The sequence below is a fragment of the Amphibalanus amphitrite genome, unplaced genomic scaffold (assembly GCF_019059575.1).
Source record: "Amphibalanus amphitrite isolate SeventyFive unplaced genomic scaffold, NRLGWU_Aamphi_draft 000039F_arrow, whole genome shotgun sequence".
Lineage (NCBI taxonomy): Eukaryota > Metazoa > Arthropoda > Thecostraca > Balanomorpha > Balanidae > Amphibalanus > Amphibalanus amphitrite.
Genome location: NW_024881535.1, coordinates 1,153,050 through 1,168,635, shown reverse-complemented (window position 1 = coordinate 1,168,635; position 15,586 = coordinate 1,153,050). Strand labels below are relative to the sequence as shown.

The 15,586-nt window shown below is 49.5% G+C and overlaps 2 protein-coding genes across 4 annotated transcripts; one reads left to right on the top strand and one right to left on the bottom strand.

The window, feature by feature from the left end:
• Positions 1-122: 122 nt before the first annotated feature.
• Positions 123-4,928, bottom strand: LOC122374339 (protein-lysine N-methyltransferase EEF2KMT-like). Its single transcript, XM_043353031.1, has 8 exons — positions 4,772-4,928; positions 4,281-4,430; positions 3,700-3,885; positions 3,234-3,327; positions 2,033-2,103; positions 1,442-1,721; positions 912-1,055; positions 123-586 (listed from the first exon to the last, which is right to left on the bottom strand). Exons 1-8 carry the CDS (start codon positions 4,847-4,849, stop codon positions 471-473), a joined length of 1,119 nt encoding a protein of 372 aa, XP_043208966.1. The 5' UTR covers positions 4,850-4,928; the 3' UTR covers positions 123-470.
• Positions 2,702-15,586, top strand: LOC122374324 (phospholipase ABHD3-like). 3 transcript variants are annotated; one of them, XM_043353016.1, is made up of 10 exons: positions 2,702-3,005; positions 5,538-5,572; positions 5,868-6,037; positions 7,206-7,324; positions 8,632-8,738; positions 9,055-9,167; positions 9,614-9,793; positions 10,471-10,528; positions 11,787-11,952; positions 12,523-15,586. In XM_043353016.1, the coding sequence occupies exons 3-10, from the start codon at positions 5,877-5,879 to the stop codon at positions 12,696-12,698; spliced, it is 1,080 nt and encodes a 359-aa protein (XP_043208951.1). In that variant the 5' UTR covers positions 2,702-3,005; positions 5,538-5,572; positions 5,868-5,876; the 3' UTR covers positions 12,699-15,586. The 3 variants fall into 3 exon arrangements, with proteins under 3 accessions (XP_043208951.1, XP_043208959.1, XP_043208942.1); XM_043353024.1 differs by lacking the exon at positions 5,538-5,572 and having other exon boundaries at positions 2,728-3,005; XM_043353007.1 differs by lacking the exon at positions 2,702-3,005 and having other exon boundaries at positions 5,203-5,572.

The following is a 15,586-nucleotide window of genomic DNA, read 5'->3' as shown; positions in this document are numbered from 1 at the left end:
CACCATGTAAAGTTCGTCTGTTACCGTATTTAACTTGTGAGACACGCCGCTATCGACGCGGCGTAGTCGCATTGCTGCATTCGCCGACAACAAACACCTTCTACTAAACAGCAAGATCTTCCTACAGGGCATTGTATTTGTCACATTCCAATAAGAACTGCGTTGATAAAAACGCACGGGTAGAAACACACGGCAGGTCATCCATTTAGAAAACATCGGTCGGCATCACAGCACAAGTCTCAATACAAAACAGCGCGTAAATGGGCTCGAAAATAAGCCAAAAATGACTAGCGGGTCACCTCAAGAAAACATCATCGGTGAGCATTGAGCAAGGTATGAGTTGAGCACCGAGCAGCACAACTTTCCATATTTTGACCAAGGCACAGTTTTAGAGCACTTCGACATTGCACCACACCGCATCATCACATCGAACAACTTTGACGCTTTCGCTTCCACCAGCAGCTCTCCGGCTACTCCTCGAGTCGGGTGATGTCGAACATTTTGACCTTGGACATCTCGTCCATCTGGAAGGCCGACTGGTTGTTGGCGGGGGTGGCCAGAAGGCGCTGCTTCAGACCCTGCGACGCTGCGGGTAGGGCGACCGGTGTCAGACATTTGGTATATTTTACAGTCCGAGAACAAAACTCAAGTAACATAAATGGAAAACCACAAACGGCTAAGCTTTGAATTTGTGCGACAATAGAACCGTTCCGAGAAAGCCTAAAACACTTTGATCACACGAATATATTTCTAGGCTATATAAATCATCTCGTGGAACCAATCATCATTCGAAAAAAATATTAGGTACGCAGTGGAGAAAACATCAGAAGAAAAGATCGCTAAGGAGTGAACCTATCACTGTTCCCTTGCTGAATGATCTACCAACGACGGTAAACTCTCACTCAACTCACCGAGTTCCCTCATGAGTCTGGCCGTGGTATCCTCGTTTCTATCTGTTAACGCTAGCAGAACCTGCGGCGCCGGCTGAACATTGTCCAGCACCAGACTCAGGGTCCGTACCAGCGGTTCGTGCAGCTCAGGGTTATACGTCACGTCTGGAAGAGAAGGAGGGGATGTCGACAGGTCAGCACGGTCAATACTGAGAGGGGAAGGGGAGTGTTCAGCCAGGAAAACGTCGAATGTAACGATTTATGAAGTGACGATGTAACATACTCTCGAAACGAACTAAGCGGACGTCTCAGATTTTGCGCCGTCGTGCATATTATTGTTATTTCAAAGGAATAACGGCGAAGGCCGCTAAATTAGTGATCTCTCCTTCAGCTTAGCATGGTATCCCAACCGCGCTTCATAGAACCGATTCAGCCGTTACAATTTTCGAGACACAACGTTCATATAAGTACCATCTCAACACACTTTATTTCGCGATGACGTCACCGCCTGAACAATGACATCATCAACCCGATCTCCCGTCCATTCTCACCTGCCGTCAGAACCAGGTCAATATCCAGTTTCCGCGCATCCTCGGCGGTAAATTTGAACCAGTCGAGTTTCCCGACCGTGAGCTCTGTGCCGTCCAGGGTAGTTCGCAGGTCGCCGCCAGGGTCGCTGGTGTCGCCTCCCTCCGGCGGTCCCGCGGACGCCTCCGGCAGGTCGGTAAGGTCCGCCGCAGATGCGACGAATTCGGCGCAGGCGGCATCGTCTTCCATGACGAGGTTGTCTTTGACTAGTTCGAGGGTTTTGTTGACGTTGTATTTCAACATCTGTAAGGACAATTAGGTAAGTCAGTCACATCATCACACCACATTACATCAGTCCTACAGTCAATGACCCAGGTCAGGAAGGCAGGGCCGGTATCCATTTTTTTTAAAATAAATGATTGCAATGAAATTCCGAAGCCAAGATCAGTTTGTAGTCACGTTATTTCCGGGGCAACATTTGGTTGTCTGTTTTACCCGTGGCACGTTAAACGTTCGACACACTATCATTGGTGAACCGGATGACTGACAAGTAGCTCAAAATCCCACCAATTCGTAAGATAGGATGGGTTCAGACTTCAGACCATGATGCTCACCTGAACGACCAGCGGGTGGCCATCGGTGATGCTGTACGACTTTGGCTGGCAGAGTCGGCACAGTGCCAGACCTGGGGACACAGGCACAAGGTCAGCAGGGCAGGGAGGGGCACACTCACTACCGATATAAACAAGTTTCAGAGTGGAGCATACCGCGACGAACTATTGCGAATCATGATGGATCAGCGGAAGTCGGGAGAGCAGGGGGGGGGGGGGGGGGGTGACAGGTCAACACAAATTCAGGTCATTATCGGGGGCCCTATTTCACCGGTGATAGCAGCACGCTGCTATTCCATTTCGCGAGCTGACGTCACACTTCTGGTAGTGTTGGAGGAATAGGCTTGTTGACGTCCCCGTGGAAGCTGCTATCACCGGAGAAACAGGGCCCGGGAGCGATGCTATCCGGCCCCCGTCGTTGGCATGGGCACGGAGGGCTTTCATGCGATTCCATGGCAGCTTTCAATGCACGACAACGATAATGAGAATGAAAATAGAGAGCGTAAACACATTTTTATTTGATGTTTGTGCATCGCGTGAGACGTTCTTATGCTGTGCTTTGCTGTTCCAGCACGACCGCGGTCGGAGCTTCCCGCTGGTTTTCCTTATACACCAACACCGCGTGGTATGGTCGTTGGATACTGCGCCGCCGAGCACCTAAGCGCCTGGGAGTCAGACTGTACCGCAGGACACGTCACCGCCCGGGGCCACACCGAGCTGCGGACCGGGAGCGGGAGCCGGGTTCGGGGTGTCTGAACGGGTATACGACGCTCGGTCGCGGAACAGGACTGTGTCGGATAGAAATGGAAAGTGGCGAGTGATAAAATTTACCATCGAAGGGTCGAAGATGAAGACTTCCAGTACACAAACCCGACGCAGCGTCAACGCGATGAAGCAAGTCCGAGGGAGGGGGCACGGACATCGGCACACACAGCAGAACAGCAGCTGAAGAAAGGCTATGAAAAGAAGCTCTTAGGTGAGTGAATGAGCATGTGAGAAACAGTTTGACAAACTGACCTCACTTATTAGTGGTTGGCACCCTGTTGGTGATTATGCGAATAAATAAATAAATAAAAGAAGCAGTCAGGTGAGGAACGGTCCGGCCAGGAACGGTTGGGTGAAGGGGCGGTCCAGCGAAGGAACGGTCAAGTACCGTAACCTGACCTGTGAGGTCCTGTACTGATTTATAAGGTCGTACACTGACCTGTGAGTCCCAGTCCGGCTCCCAGTTCCAGCACTCGCCGGTCCTTCAGTCCGTCAGGTCGGAGCATATACCAGTCCAGAAGTGCCTTCCCCGCCTGGTGAGGGAGACAGAGACGGTGCGATGAAATCGAGACGGAAAGAAATGACTATCGTTATTTTTCTACATGCTTGCAAAAAGTTGATGTTCGACGTAGCCGCATATCTCCTAGCCCTGTTGCTAAATGACATTCGGAGAAATATAGAATGGCTACGAAATAGATACGTAAGAAATAAGCTAGTAACCCACCGTCTGTAACGCACTTTTTCGACTTAGTTTCGTCCTTATCGTCTGTAATACACTTTTCTGTACCTTCTCCGTCCCCACACCACTCACACATCACACACATCTAACTCTGTACCCAGCGTCACCTGCTACAGTCCGTTTGCCCCCACCTCTCCCACACCTTGCACCCCGTCTCCATCATTACCTGCCAGGTCCTCAGTCCGGTGGTATCCGCCGCCAGCAGGCAGCGGTTCTCCCACACCGGCACGGACACCACCGGCGTCAGCTGATACACCACGTGACCGTCGGTGCTGGCGGCGCGCGGAGACGAGCTGAGCTGGCCGTGCAGCCGGTACGCCAGCTCTGGCACCTCCTGGCCCGTGGTCTCCAGCTGAAAACACAGGGGAGAAGAGGTGGACGCATTTGGGGTTGACATTAGGGGTGGATGTTGATGAGGGATCTGCAGCCTGAGAAAGGGATGTTGAACAATACAGGACTTCTGTGAAAGGCAAGCAAATGCGGTGTAACTATAGACTGGTTCAACTGGAAAGGGCTATCAAGGAATTCATTTGACAATCACTAAAGCTATTTACACTGAAGTCAAAGGAATGGTCAGCATCAGAGACAATGCAATAAAACTTGATCAGGCTTCACAGAACAATGTTCTGTGAAGCCTGATCAAGTTTTATTGCAACTAAAATCCTTGTGTATGTTCTGAGAACATACACAAGGATTTTAGTCTTTATAGTAGCCTCACCCATCCCAGCACACTGATCCAGTAAATACCTCCTTGATAAGGTCTCCGAGCACCCGGAGGCGGAGGCTGGGAGGTGGCGGGCAGCTGAGAGCCAGTGGGGAGAAGTACAGGTGGTACAGAAGCCGCAGCACGCCATCATGGAATGCCTGGTCACAGAGGCCAGACACGGAACTGGCAGCCTGGAATGAGGTATATAATACATTTGTTTTAGATATTTTGTTGGCAACTGAGGGATTTCAATGAGAAAAATACCATAAGACACTTGAAGCTCTAATTACTCAATGTGACAGTCCAAAACCTTAAAAATTATTATTTGAAATCAAAATTATGATGAATTACTGTCATTAGCAATGGGCAGCATCATGGTAATTGGTATCACATCATACCAATTACCAGAAAAGACATGCCACATGGCTTTTCTGGTAATTGACATGCCAGAAAGGCTTAGTTATGCAGGTGTCATAAAATGATGCAAACCTTGAACTGATGACACGTCTCGCTCCAGATTTGTAATGCTCACCTTTGCAACAATTTCCTGTCTTGAATAATTTTCAAAGAACAACTTCACCACTCCTTTCTCATCGTGGAGTGAATGCATGATACTGCACCTCTGAAAAACACAAAACAAATTGACAACAAAACATTCTGGTCACAACAATATCTATAATTTAGTAGCCATGTTCATCGATTTAAATAGCTTGGTTCACATGAAGTTCATATCACGAACACTCGCAGGTCCCTCAAGCGTTTTTAAAAGCTACCTTTTGTGTTCTCTCTTGTCAAAAAATGCAATAGAGTAGGTGGGAGTCAAAATTAACATAAGCAAAATTTGGATGAATATTTATTATTCATATGCCACCCAAAAACTCAAAATTTAAGTGCTAAACGAAAGAGTTACGTCATTTGTAAACACCAAATATCCGTTGTATGAACTTAGCATTACTAAAAATTATGGCGCAGATGTGACAGTCGAGCCGCAGTTGGAAAAGTGGGCGGTGTGGTGATATACGCGCATGATTATCGATGACCTAGAGATCGACATTCCTTTCAAGGCTGAGTCCCTTTTTGTTCGCGGGAGTGCACGCGGTAGGCGCGTGGCGCGTGGTGCTGGATCTTTTCCTTGGTTTGGCACTCTTATTTCGGGTTCTGTGTGCGAACAGTCCTAAACTAGCACCGCTTGGCGTTGTGCTTCTCACGGTTTCTGTTTTTGGTTGCTGATATGTCGTTATTCTACTCTTACTTTTTCGGCGTGCCCGGCGGTACCTGGATGGCGCTGTCGGTGGCAGGCTACATCACCTACTACTTATCTAAATGTGTTCAGGTGAGCGAATAAGTACCATGCTTACACTGAGTTTGTCAACTGTTTGTTTTTTCATTATTGCTGTCATTTGTCAAGTGCCAAAGCTCGGAATGGTCGATTAGAGCTGCTGTGAAGGTAGGTAGCTCTCCGGGGGGAAAACTGAGATATTTTGGGTATGTCTCATCGAAGTGAGCTTTGAAAGCCAATATTTCTATCTTGCACTCTGCATCTTCTCTTTGGGACACAGGTTCAGCACAAGGCTTGGTGGTACAGGGCATGCAAAACATTTTTGTTGATTCCCTCCTTCCGTCCTCAGCGTCCAGTGATGGCAGTGAATCCGGACAGCAAGTTTGCCCAGTTCCTGACGTCACATCTGAGCGTCCTGCAGGAGAAGTACTGGCCCACTCCCTGGTGCCTGGAGGCGCGCCTGCAGACGGTGCTCGGCAGCCTGTTCAGGAGCCAGCTGCCCAACATTGACTACCAGAGGTCAGTGGCGGCACCAAGGTGACTAGGCACAGTATTGATCCGAAATGGGATCTGCTCAGAACTATAGGACTCCGTTATACACGGTATGAGCCAAGTGGAGAGTAATCCCTGTTGACATTTGGTCAGACCGCGATCCCATAATCGGCGAGAGGACCGTGGGATATAGCTTAGGTCCAGGATTTCTCTCCGCAAAATTGCTGATTGACATGTGATCCGATCATATTACATCCATTACCGACATTGCACTCGGGAATATTAGCTCACGAAATCCGCAGGCATAGGAACTGAATTTAGCGACACCCGGGGTGTTTGGTGCTTTTTAAGCATCTAATATGAACCGTGACGTTGCAGGCGTGTGAATGGCGTTGCAGGAGGGTCAACGCGATGCGAAATATCGGCTGAGTAGTTTCCAGCGGTTTACCTAGGCGGTGACCAGGTATGGCTGTCAAGCAAGGTGTGCTATTAAAATGTAGCTAGCGCTGCCGTGAGTCGGTATCGATGGTGAGGGATTTTGCCGCGATATGCCGTGATTTTTGCGCTAATACGAAAAATACTGTGTCGCGTTGTTGGCTTCTGTATGTTATGTGCCCCTTACATGGAGAAATCTGTAGAAAAGGTTATGTGAGACGATGACGATACCCATGTCGTTGAAAATTGAAAGACTGGCTGAAGCAATCCCGATGTGTAGGTGCCATGACTCTGGCAAAATGAGCTGCGAAGACCTGACGACGTTCAAATAGCGGCGTCTAAAGCAGCGCTCGTGAGCGGGACCCATTGAGCTCGTTCAGACAATCTGCAGCGCTTTAGCGAAGCTAACAGTCGGATGGCTACGAGATTAGTCACCTCTTCGGAAAGGTCCATCCGCCGTTATACTTTTTATTCATTAAAATGTCGTTTTTTAATCCGGCAACTATACTGCACCACCTCACCTTCCAGTACCTTTATTTTAGGCTGATATTATATCGCTCTACTTTGCCACCTCAAGAAAATGCAAACAGTCACGGTCGATCTTCATGGCAGAAAAAAGCCCCGGCCGAAAAACTGTAGCCATGGACAAAAACTCGTGAAAAGGTTCACACCGTAACCCAACCCTACCCCGTGAGCAAATGGCCTAACTCCGACATCTCAACCCAGCGTTGCTCATAACTTCCTCTCTACTCCTCTTCAGAGAGCTGGTGGACCTTCCTGACGGCGGTGTGGTGGCTCTGGACTGGCATCGCGCCTCATTCAAGGGAGCCAAGAAGGACGACCCCCATCCGATCGTACTGCTCGTCCCCGGACTCACAGGTAGGTTCGTTGCGCAATCGAGGCGCGAGGGAAGGGGGGGGGTGCGGTCGTGTTTACCCAACGCCGAAGCTTGAAGATGAAGCTGGTCCGTTCGTTGCGCAACCCAGACGCGAGGGTAGGGGAGGGGTGCGGTCGCATTTATCCAGCGCTAAATCTGTGCTCGGACGAGCGGAAAGCCGCTTAGAGCTGGGCGGCTGTCCTTGAGGCTACAGCGGGCGATACTTGTTTGTCAGAGTTGCTATGCCGAGAGCTGGATGAAACTGGTTATGGCTTTGTTTTAGTGCGAGATTTGCATCTTGTTTGGATGGAGTTATGTTGTAGACCGCACCTCTCACGGACATTTGGTAGGATTTAGTGAGTGATTTTCCTCGCAGCTCATCACGAAGGGCTAATTACCGTCGTGCTATAATTTTGATTTTTCCTCTTTCCGGTGATTGACAATAAATTACCGTCAGTCACTGTCGTTAAAGCTGATGGTTTCCAAACATTCCTCGTCGGTCGGATTTTTCTGGAAATATTCCCAAATATCCTCTCATTTGCCGAGTGATCTTTCGTTACCGCATATGATCTCCACACGCCCCACTAGACTGCTCATATGATCTCCGGCTAGTATCCCGCCTCCCGCCCCGCCCCGCCCCCTCCCCCCGATCACGATCAGTACATTTCCGCCGTTTCCGTCGCCCAATCTGCTGAGTCATCATGACGTGTATTTGTCGGCGCGCTTTTGTCACCCTGCACCCGGGTGGCGCCACGGGTTTTTGCGCGCGAACGGACGTCTCTATCGCAGTGCCTGAGGTCATGGTAATGGGGTGATGTAATCTCTCAGGTACGCGGCCGTTGCTAGGCGGGTGCGGCGGTCGCTAGGACAGCACTTCCAAGTGCGCGGGTGCTTGAGGGCGACATGAGATATTGATGGGACGTCGAGTCATGATGGTACTGCTAGTAGAAACGTAATGTCATGGAGCAACGCCCTTGTACCTAATACCTTACACGGACTGAGACTCGGATAATATGCTGGGATGGGTATGATCATGTGCTTTTGTGCCGGTCGAACCGGGTTTTACTTCATCTTATCTCCCCGCCGGAGATCATGGCAATTGGCATGCTGGCATTATGGAGCTGGATTTGCGCTTCTCACTTGATTGTCCATATCTATGCCCCTTATTTGTCATTTGCTCAAGTTCCATATACCAATCTCTCGACGGTGACAGGGTATGCCGAAGACGACCTGACCCGACGTGATCTCTCCGCAGGCAGTGGTCACTGGTCAGTCCGACTATATTGTCTGACCTGACCTTTCCTTACAGGCAGCAGTCAGTCGGACTACATCCGGAGTCTGATCCACGTCTCGGAGAAGATCGGCGCCAGCTGTGTGGTGCTCAATCAGCGGGGTCGCGGCGGCGTGAAACTGAAGGTAAGTGGCGGCGGCTATAGTCGTGTGACGTGTAGGTATCGGATTACCAAATAAGATATTCTATATTTGAAAGTTTGTGGACAGTAAACCCGAAAGCGTGTTTGGACTAACAATCAATTTTCATATTTTTCGGGGACGATAAATCACGCTCCACCTGAGTCGTACCACGAATATCGATTCATTTATCTAACGACTTTCGCGCCTTCCGCAAAACGTTTGAAGCTTGTGTCATTTTGCATTCTCACTGTTTACGTCAGCATAATCCAGTTACCGAACGCAAAGTGCGGTTGTCACCGTATTTTGGCCGCCGTTTCAGACGCCGCGGACCTACTGTGCGGCCAACAGCGAGGACCTCGGCTTTGTGATCGACCACCTTCACAAGACATTCCCCCGAGCCCGACTCATGCTCACAGGGGTGTCCCTGGGAGGGTGAGTCAGAGCGGGAGTCGCTGAGTCGTGACTGGTCCGTTGAGTCATGAGTAGGTGGGAGTCTCGGAAGTGTGTGGGCGTGTTTTGTTCACTCTGCCTTGACCGTCACATTGGGGAGAGTGACGGGCAGTTTGAACAATAAGGGGTAATATGCTTCATTTTTAACTGTTGGAGCCTGGAGGGCAGCAGAAAGCAGGACAGATAGTCCCACTGCATAACTTCTCGATCACCCTTGGCGTTACTAGATTAGCAATGCTAGCTTTGTTAGTACGTATCCTTCGGAACATTACCCATTAGTCCGCATTACCCATTCTTTCCACAGAAAGACCATGGTCTATCATTAAGCCCACGTCTTTTCCCCTTACAGTCGTTGATAATTATTTCAAATATTTCCCAAGTGGCCAGTGCAACATTTGACAATTATCACCCCGTTCTTGCTCCCTCAGTATGATCGTCGGTAACTATCTGCAGCAGCAGTCGTCCGCCGCCGTCGACAAGGTACTGGCCGCCATGATCATCTCCGTGCCGTGGAACGTATTCGTGGGCTGCGCCAGTCTGGAGACGCCCCACCTGAACCTGATGCTCAACAGACACCTGGCAGACTGCCTCGTCGACTCGGTGAAAATGTACGGAACGCCAGCTGACGGAAGGGGGGGGGGAGATGGGGGATGAAGGGGAGGCGATAGGAGGTAGCTGTGTTTTGCATGTCTTTTTTGGGAGGACCGATTGTCGCTCAATTTTGTAACCACCTTGCCATGTACAATTAGTCATGTGATAGGTGTTTTTTTTTTGTCAAATTCCAATAATTGAGTCGAATTTCAACTTAAATATCAACTAATGAAGTCGATTACCGAACATTCAATTAAGAATTGTGCCAAAACAGAGTTGAGAGAGAAGGTCGTATCGACTTCCATCGACATTATCGATTCAACTGTCTTAAGAGATCTGAAGACCTAAGAGTTTTGATATTGAATGTGATGGATCGCGTGGCAGTAACTATTTCGGACGACTCTTCACAAAGCAGTGACGGTATGTTTACGTCTCCGTCAAATCCCCGAGCCCTCCGTTTAGACGTGTCTGTCAGCGTGAACCTACGTCAATCACTATCGCCAGCTGCTGGTCTCTGTATATCGAGCGCAGAGTCCGCGCTCGATCCGTCCGCGCCGCGAACGGATGGGCTCACAGCTGTGGTGGTACTAAAACTGCTATCGGCGGTACTAACCCGCGGCCGGACAAGTTGCCCCCGACCTCTGCCCAACCACGCTGTCAGACTAAACTACTCCCTCTCCAATTTCTGTTACAGGCATGAGGACGTCATCAATCACGAGAACGCCCCCTGGAACTGGAAGGAGGTCTGCAAGGTACGGTGCATGGGAACGTGGTTTGTGAGGTACAGGGAATGAGTTGTGTCATGACTGATATTAAATTAGGATGATAAAAACCAGTAAAACGCCTTTTGGGCGAAGAACGAGCGAGCGAGATAGTGAGCCCTGCACGTGCGCAAGGGCGAGAGGGTACTTCCAACGGGCTTGTGCAAAGCACCCTTCTAACCGGTCGCTAGCGGTGTGCCAAATTTGAACGCAATCGGCCCAGCCGTTCCTGAGATCTGGAAGCGGCATTCTGCACGTGCGCACGTGCAAGCGGGGTCCAAACTGACTTTTGCACGGCACCCTACTAACTGGTCCCCAACCGTGTATGTACCAAATTTCAGCGCAATCGGCCCAGCCGTTCTCGAGATCTAAGAGCGCCCCCTGCACGTGCGCAAGTGCTGTAGCACCCCAACCTTAACGCATGCAGATGAATTATCTGATGGAGACCTAACTGTGTACAGAGTTTCAATTCAATCGGCCCAACCGTTGTGCCGTTATTGAGGTTGCAATTTTGGGGTTCTTAAAAAAATGCCCAACTTTACCACGCGCCACGTGCGGTGGTTGGCAAGAACGCATGGTGGCCATCACACCACAGAACTTTTACGTCCAAGTGACATTCAGTAAAGAAGACCGCTTGTCAATCGGATGTCCCGTTCCTAAGATATAAGCTTTTGAAGAGCGTCCCCACGGCCGGCCGGCCGGCCGGCCGCTCATACTCAGGATTTTCCCTTAATTCAGTATGAGCTCGCTCGCTCGCTCGTAACCAGATAAATAAATTGTCCGCTTATCGAGATATAATAATAAACTGGTTTATGTGTCCTCTTTCGTTACCTGTATTTTCATAGTTCGATTATCTATTTACAGTTGACAACTTATTACAGTTCATGAACGCCTCAATGTCGACGGGCGTGGCTTGTATGGTATTTGTCATGTTAGGATTATGTCAAATGTCCTCTTGGGCTCTTACATAATTCCTACGTCGTACGATATCCCGTGACCGCCCTTGTCGCATGTCCTCCACAGCTGTTATCAAGTTCGCTGTTAAAACTTCCGCCATCTCCACCCAATCTTGTTCAATGTCACATGATTGCCATCTTCCCAAAGATCACGCGATCCTCTTTTTTTTCTCGATCGTTTGATTCTAGCGATTTTTTTATTTTCAAGTCTATTGTGGCTTGTTATTTCAGTGAATATACCCATAAACACGTTCCAGCTTTGCGCTCAGTCCACAATTATTCTCCCGTTTCAGTCCCGCACGATCCGCGAGTTCGACGCCTCGTTTGTGGTCAAACAGTTTGGTTTCCGTGACGTCGAGGACTACTACACGGCAGCCTCACTGAACGACAAGCTGCACCGCATCCAGGTGCCCCTGCTGGGTCTGAACGCCGCCGACGATCCCTTCATTCCCTTCAACGGTGAGAGGGGAATTCCTTCACCTAGAGCCGCGGGGTAACATGGCGGAAGTCGAGATAACGAGGGTTTATGGTGTTTGATTGTCTAGCGGGGATTTGATCTACTGAGCTGTGCAGGACAGTCGATGTTTATATGACGCGATATAGCAAGGGTTTCATGCAGAGGGGGCTTTCATGTTTTACAGTGGCTCTGTCTGTATTGTTTTATCGGTTTGATAACCTGTTTGTACCTATCAGTTGAGCACCCGTCATAAACGCTAAATCAGCATTGCGATGTGCCATTCTGCTGCGATAGGCACTCGGTACCAGCTGTAAGCGTGTGTTAGCAATGCTCAGCAAGTTATATTGCTGACTGAGTAATGCTCGGAAAAAATGAAGTCCAAAAGTCCGGTTTTAAGCTGGCACTTGCATGTCGACGACGCACCGAATGTTTCGAATGAATTAACAGCTGTTAATCACCAATTTGCCACAGTAGCTCGACTTTATCGCATCCCGCTCGGCAACCAGAAGCGCTGTCACTTCTTCGCTGTCACACCCTCGACCTCATCTCTCGCTCCCCCTTTCCGCCCCCAGGCGTACCCCTGGAGCAGGTGAAGCAGACCTCGCACGTGGCCATCGTGATGACCTCGCACGGCGGCCACATCGGCTTCATGGAGGGGATGCTGCCGTTCAAACAGAACTACATCGACCGCGTGTTTGCCGAGTACTGTCGGGCGGCGCTGGCCAACCCGGAGCTGATACAGCAGTAGGCGGCAGGGCGGGCAGCTGAGGGGAGAGAGTGAAAGACCGACAGGAGGGAGTGAAGGGGCAGAGAGGGTGAAGCTAGGAGGGAGGATGGTATGTTGGAGATGAGCTCTAGGACGTATGTGATTGGAAAGATTGTTTTAGGTAGGCGCAGTTAAAGTTTAGGTCGATGTTAGCAGCTTGTTGAGAGTTGGAGCGTAGGTAGGAATTCTAGTCTCGATTGATGGTTTATTTTACAAGTGCGTCTGGTTTATTCGAACTGTTTACGTTGCATTTGCACATGTAGTTCACGTGCCACCAACGGTCATCCTAATTCCCAGTATTGATTTGACACATTGCCGTAGTCTTTACTCTTTTCCATTAAGCACATCCGATTCTCTCCAGTTTCAACTCTGCAGTTAAGTTACATCGCTTTTTATCCAAATACCATTCCTCTTTGTATTATAACTGCATTTCTGACCGCTCAAGACCAGCTGAGGACAACTGTTCTTTCCCACACCTTCATTTCCTTCTCCCCCAACCACGCCCAAGCATGCGCTCTGTCCACCACAATCACCAGACCACGTTGGCTGAACAAACTGTCTGGTCATCTGGTCGGGCCATCGGACCTTGCACCTTCTGTCACCCACCCAGCGCCCCCGGCAGCGGGGAAATTTACACAGACTACCCCGCCGCCGCCGCCGCCGCCGCCGCGGCTTTTTCGGTCGCCCGGCGGGCTCGTATCGAACGTTCCGCGGACGGCGGCGATGAAATGGCTCGCTCGATAGCCGCCGCCGGTGGACTTTGGTCCGCGGTGCGGCCTGGGACCGGGCACCGCCGGCCGAGGGCAGGGGTCACCCGCGTGGTACGCCAGGGTTCGCCCGCGTGGTATGCCCCGCAGTCAGGTTACTCGCGGACTTTGAGTTTAGTTTGTACGATGAGTCAGGGTGATGGTCTGCTGATAGAAGGCAGGATGACGCGTTAGGATTTACAGGTTTTGCCCGGCTGCTGTTGTGGGGGTTATAGGAACGATTGCAGAGTGGGTTGATACTTCAAATACTCCGCTGTCTATAGCAGCATGCCTCTTGTCCGATACGAAGATACAGTAGTCGGTTGTGACTGAAACACCTCAGCAGTAGCCGGGTAGACTGGTAGGAAGCCCGCAATAACCTTTGCCAATATTAGTATTTACTACCCGATCGAGAGCAGGTATCTCGATCTGGTTTTGATTCCTTCTTGTTCTGTCATTTATCTGCATGATAGTGCCATTTTAGATCGAGTTTCTCACTCATGCCTTGCATGCGAAAGGCATTTTCCGCCGCGGTAGAGCGAAGCCAAGATGCTTAGATTCCTAGAATGTAGTGTCGTATCTTCCGATTTCGTTGCATGCTCGTTTGAGAATTTCTTTCGCTGGCAAGTGTAGTATCGATGACCGGAGAACTGATGACCGGGCAAAGAGCGGCAGACTCGCAGACGGTAGCAGTCAGTCAGATCCACCAGACTAGTCTTCGAGTGATTGTTTTGAGTATCCGTTTGAGTGTGGTGATAGAGTGTCCTGTGATAACCTAGTCTATATACGAGTGTCCCGGACTAGTTGTGTTCATCAAGTGACATGAAGGCGCTGGACGTCTTCATTATTGATTTCTGGAAAGATGGTGGTTCGGCAGTGATTTGACGATTCTTGCCTCGTTGATAAGGGTATTTCGGCGTGCCATTATTTCATAAGTTTGTCTGAGTTGTCGAATATCACCGCATTTTTTGCCAACGCTGGCCGAGCCTGGGTGCAATCAAGAAGTGATGCCCTTGTAAAATAAGTTCGAACATAATTAACAAGTTCGGTGAAAGCTCGTCAAATAATCGTCAGGTGTGACTTGACAAAATACATCGGCAACCTTGTGTGGGCCCTTTTTCGGATCGGGGCCCTTCAATCGCCGGTTTATACAAGTGAAGCGCTGGTATCTGACAATTCTCAGGGACGGGATCGTCCCTAGAGGCCCGTGGCTTGTTCTCGGCTTGCACAGCTCAATCTGGTGTTCAGGGTTTCAATCCGCCGTGAGGTACACTCGGGTGTAATGTTTGACGAACCGGTGTTATAATCAGCTGTGTATGTATGTGAAAAATGCAGATCCCAATGCTTTGGCCATTTCGACTGTCATGGGGTTTATCGTATGATGCTGAGAGTGAATGAAAACTGTTGAAAGTGTATGGCCGTATTCAGTGATAGAAATAGGTTATTGACATGTTTCGGGGACTGTTTATAAATGACATCACGCTCCATCGATTCTCAAGTAAAAGGATAATAATTCTTGGCCCAATAAATTGCTAATGAAGTACGTTGCACCGTAAAGTAAAATTGAGCGTAGCGTGCTTTATAAACAGTCCCCGATTGCGTCTAGACAAGATGAGTGATAGTATTTGTCGAGAGATAGGCTTCATGAATATTGTTTATGTAGGTAGGTAGGTCTTTTAGCTTCCACATTTGTAGAACAAATAGTCATCCGCGATCGGTTTAGATCCGTCAATCGTAGTAACGGGTAAAGTGCTCGTGGAATCCGTTGTTTCTTAGCTTCATCCCAGTAGTTCCTATCTTGTCCATGCCTCCGTGCTAGGCATTCCACATAGATATTATTTGATCCTCCGATCTTCCCCGGTAATGATTATCTAGAATATTATCACCTCTTATCTATTGAATTTGATTGCATATGCACCAGCACGTAGCGTAGCATTCCAGTTTAGGACCTTCACATCCGCAGTCGTTCAGCCGTACCTTTACTGGAGTAATGTTGCTGATACACTCTAAGGACTTTGTTTACCAGTATTGACTCGTGTGTCCGTCACTCCCTTCGGTACTACCTTCTTATGCACGTCTTTACAATGTTACGCTGTCTGTCTCGGCAATACACTCTCCATCTAT

Bases quoted from the DNA above. Each gene is read 5' to 3' on its own strand.
- LOC122374339 (XM_043353031.1), bottom strand. From the start codon at position 4,849: ATGCATTCACTCCACGATGAGAAAGGAGTGGTGAAGTTGTTCTTTGAA. The intron at 3,886-4,280 runs GTATTTACTGGA...CTGTGTTTTCAG, and splicing joins TCGGAGACCTTATCAAGGAG to CTGGAGACCACGGGCCAGGA. The intron at 587-911 runs GTGAGTTGAGTG...CCCTACCCGCAG, and splicing joins CAGACTCATGAGGGAACTCG to CGTCGCAGGGTCTGAAGCAG.
- LOC122374324 (XM_043353007.1), top strand. From the start codon at position 5,471: ATGTCGTTATTCTACTCTTACTTTTTCGGCGTGCCCGGCGGTACCTGG. The intron at 5,573-5,867 runs GTGAGCGAATAA...TTCCGTCCTCAG, and splicing joins ACTTATCTAAATGTGTTCAG to CGTCCAGTGATGGCAGTGAA. The intron at 8,739-9,054 runs GTAAGTGGCGGC...CCGCCGTTTCAG, and splicing joins GCGGCGGCGTGAAACTGAAG to ACGCCGCGGACCTACTGTGC.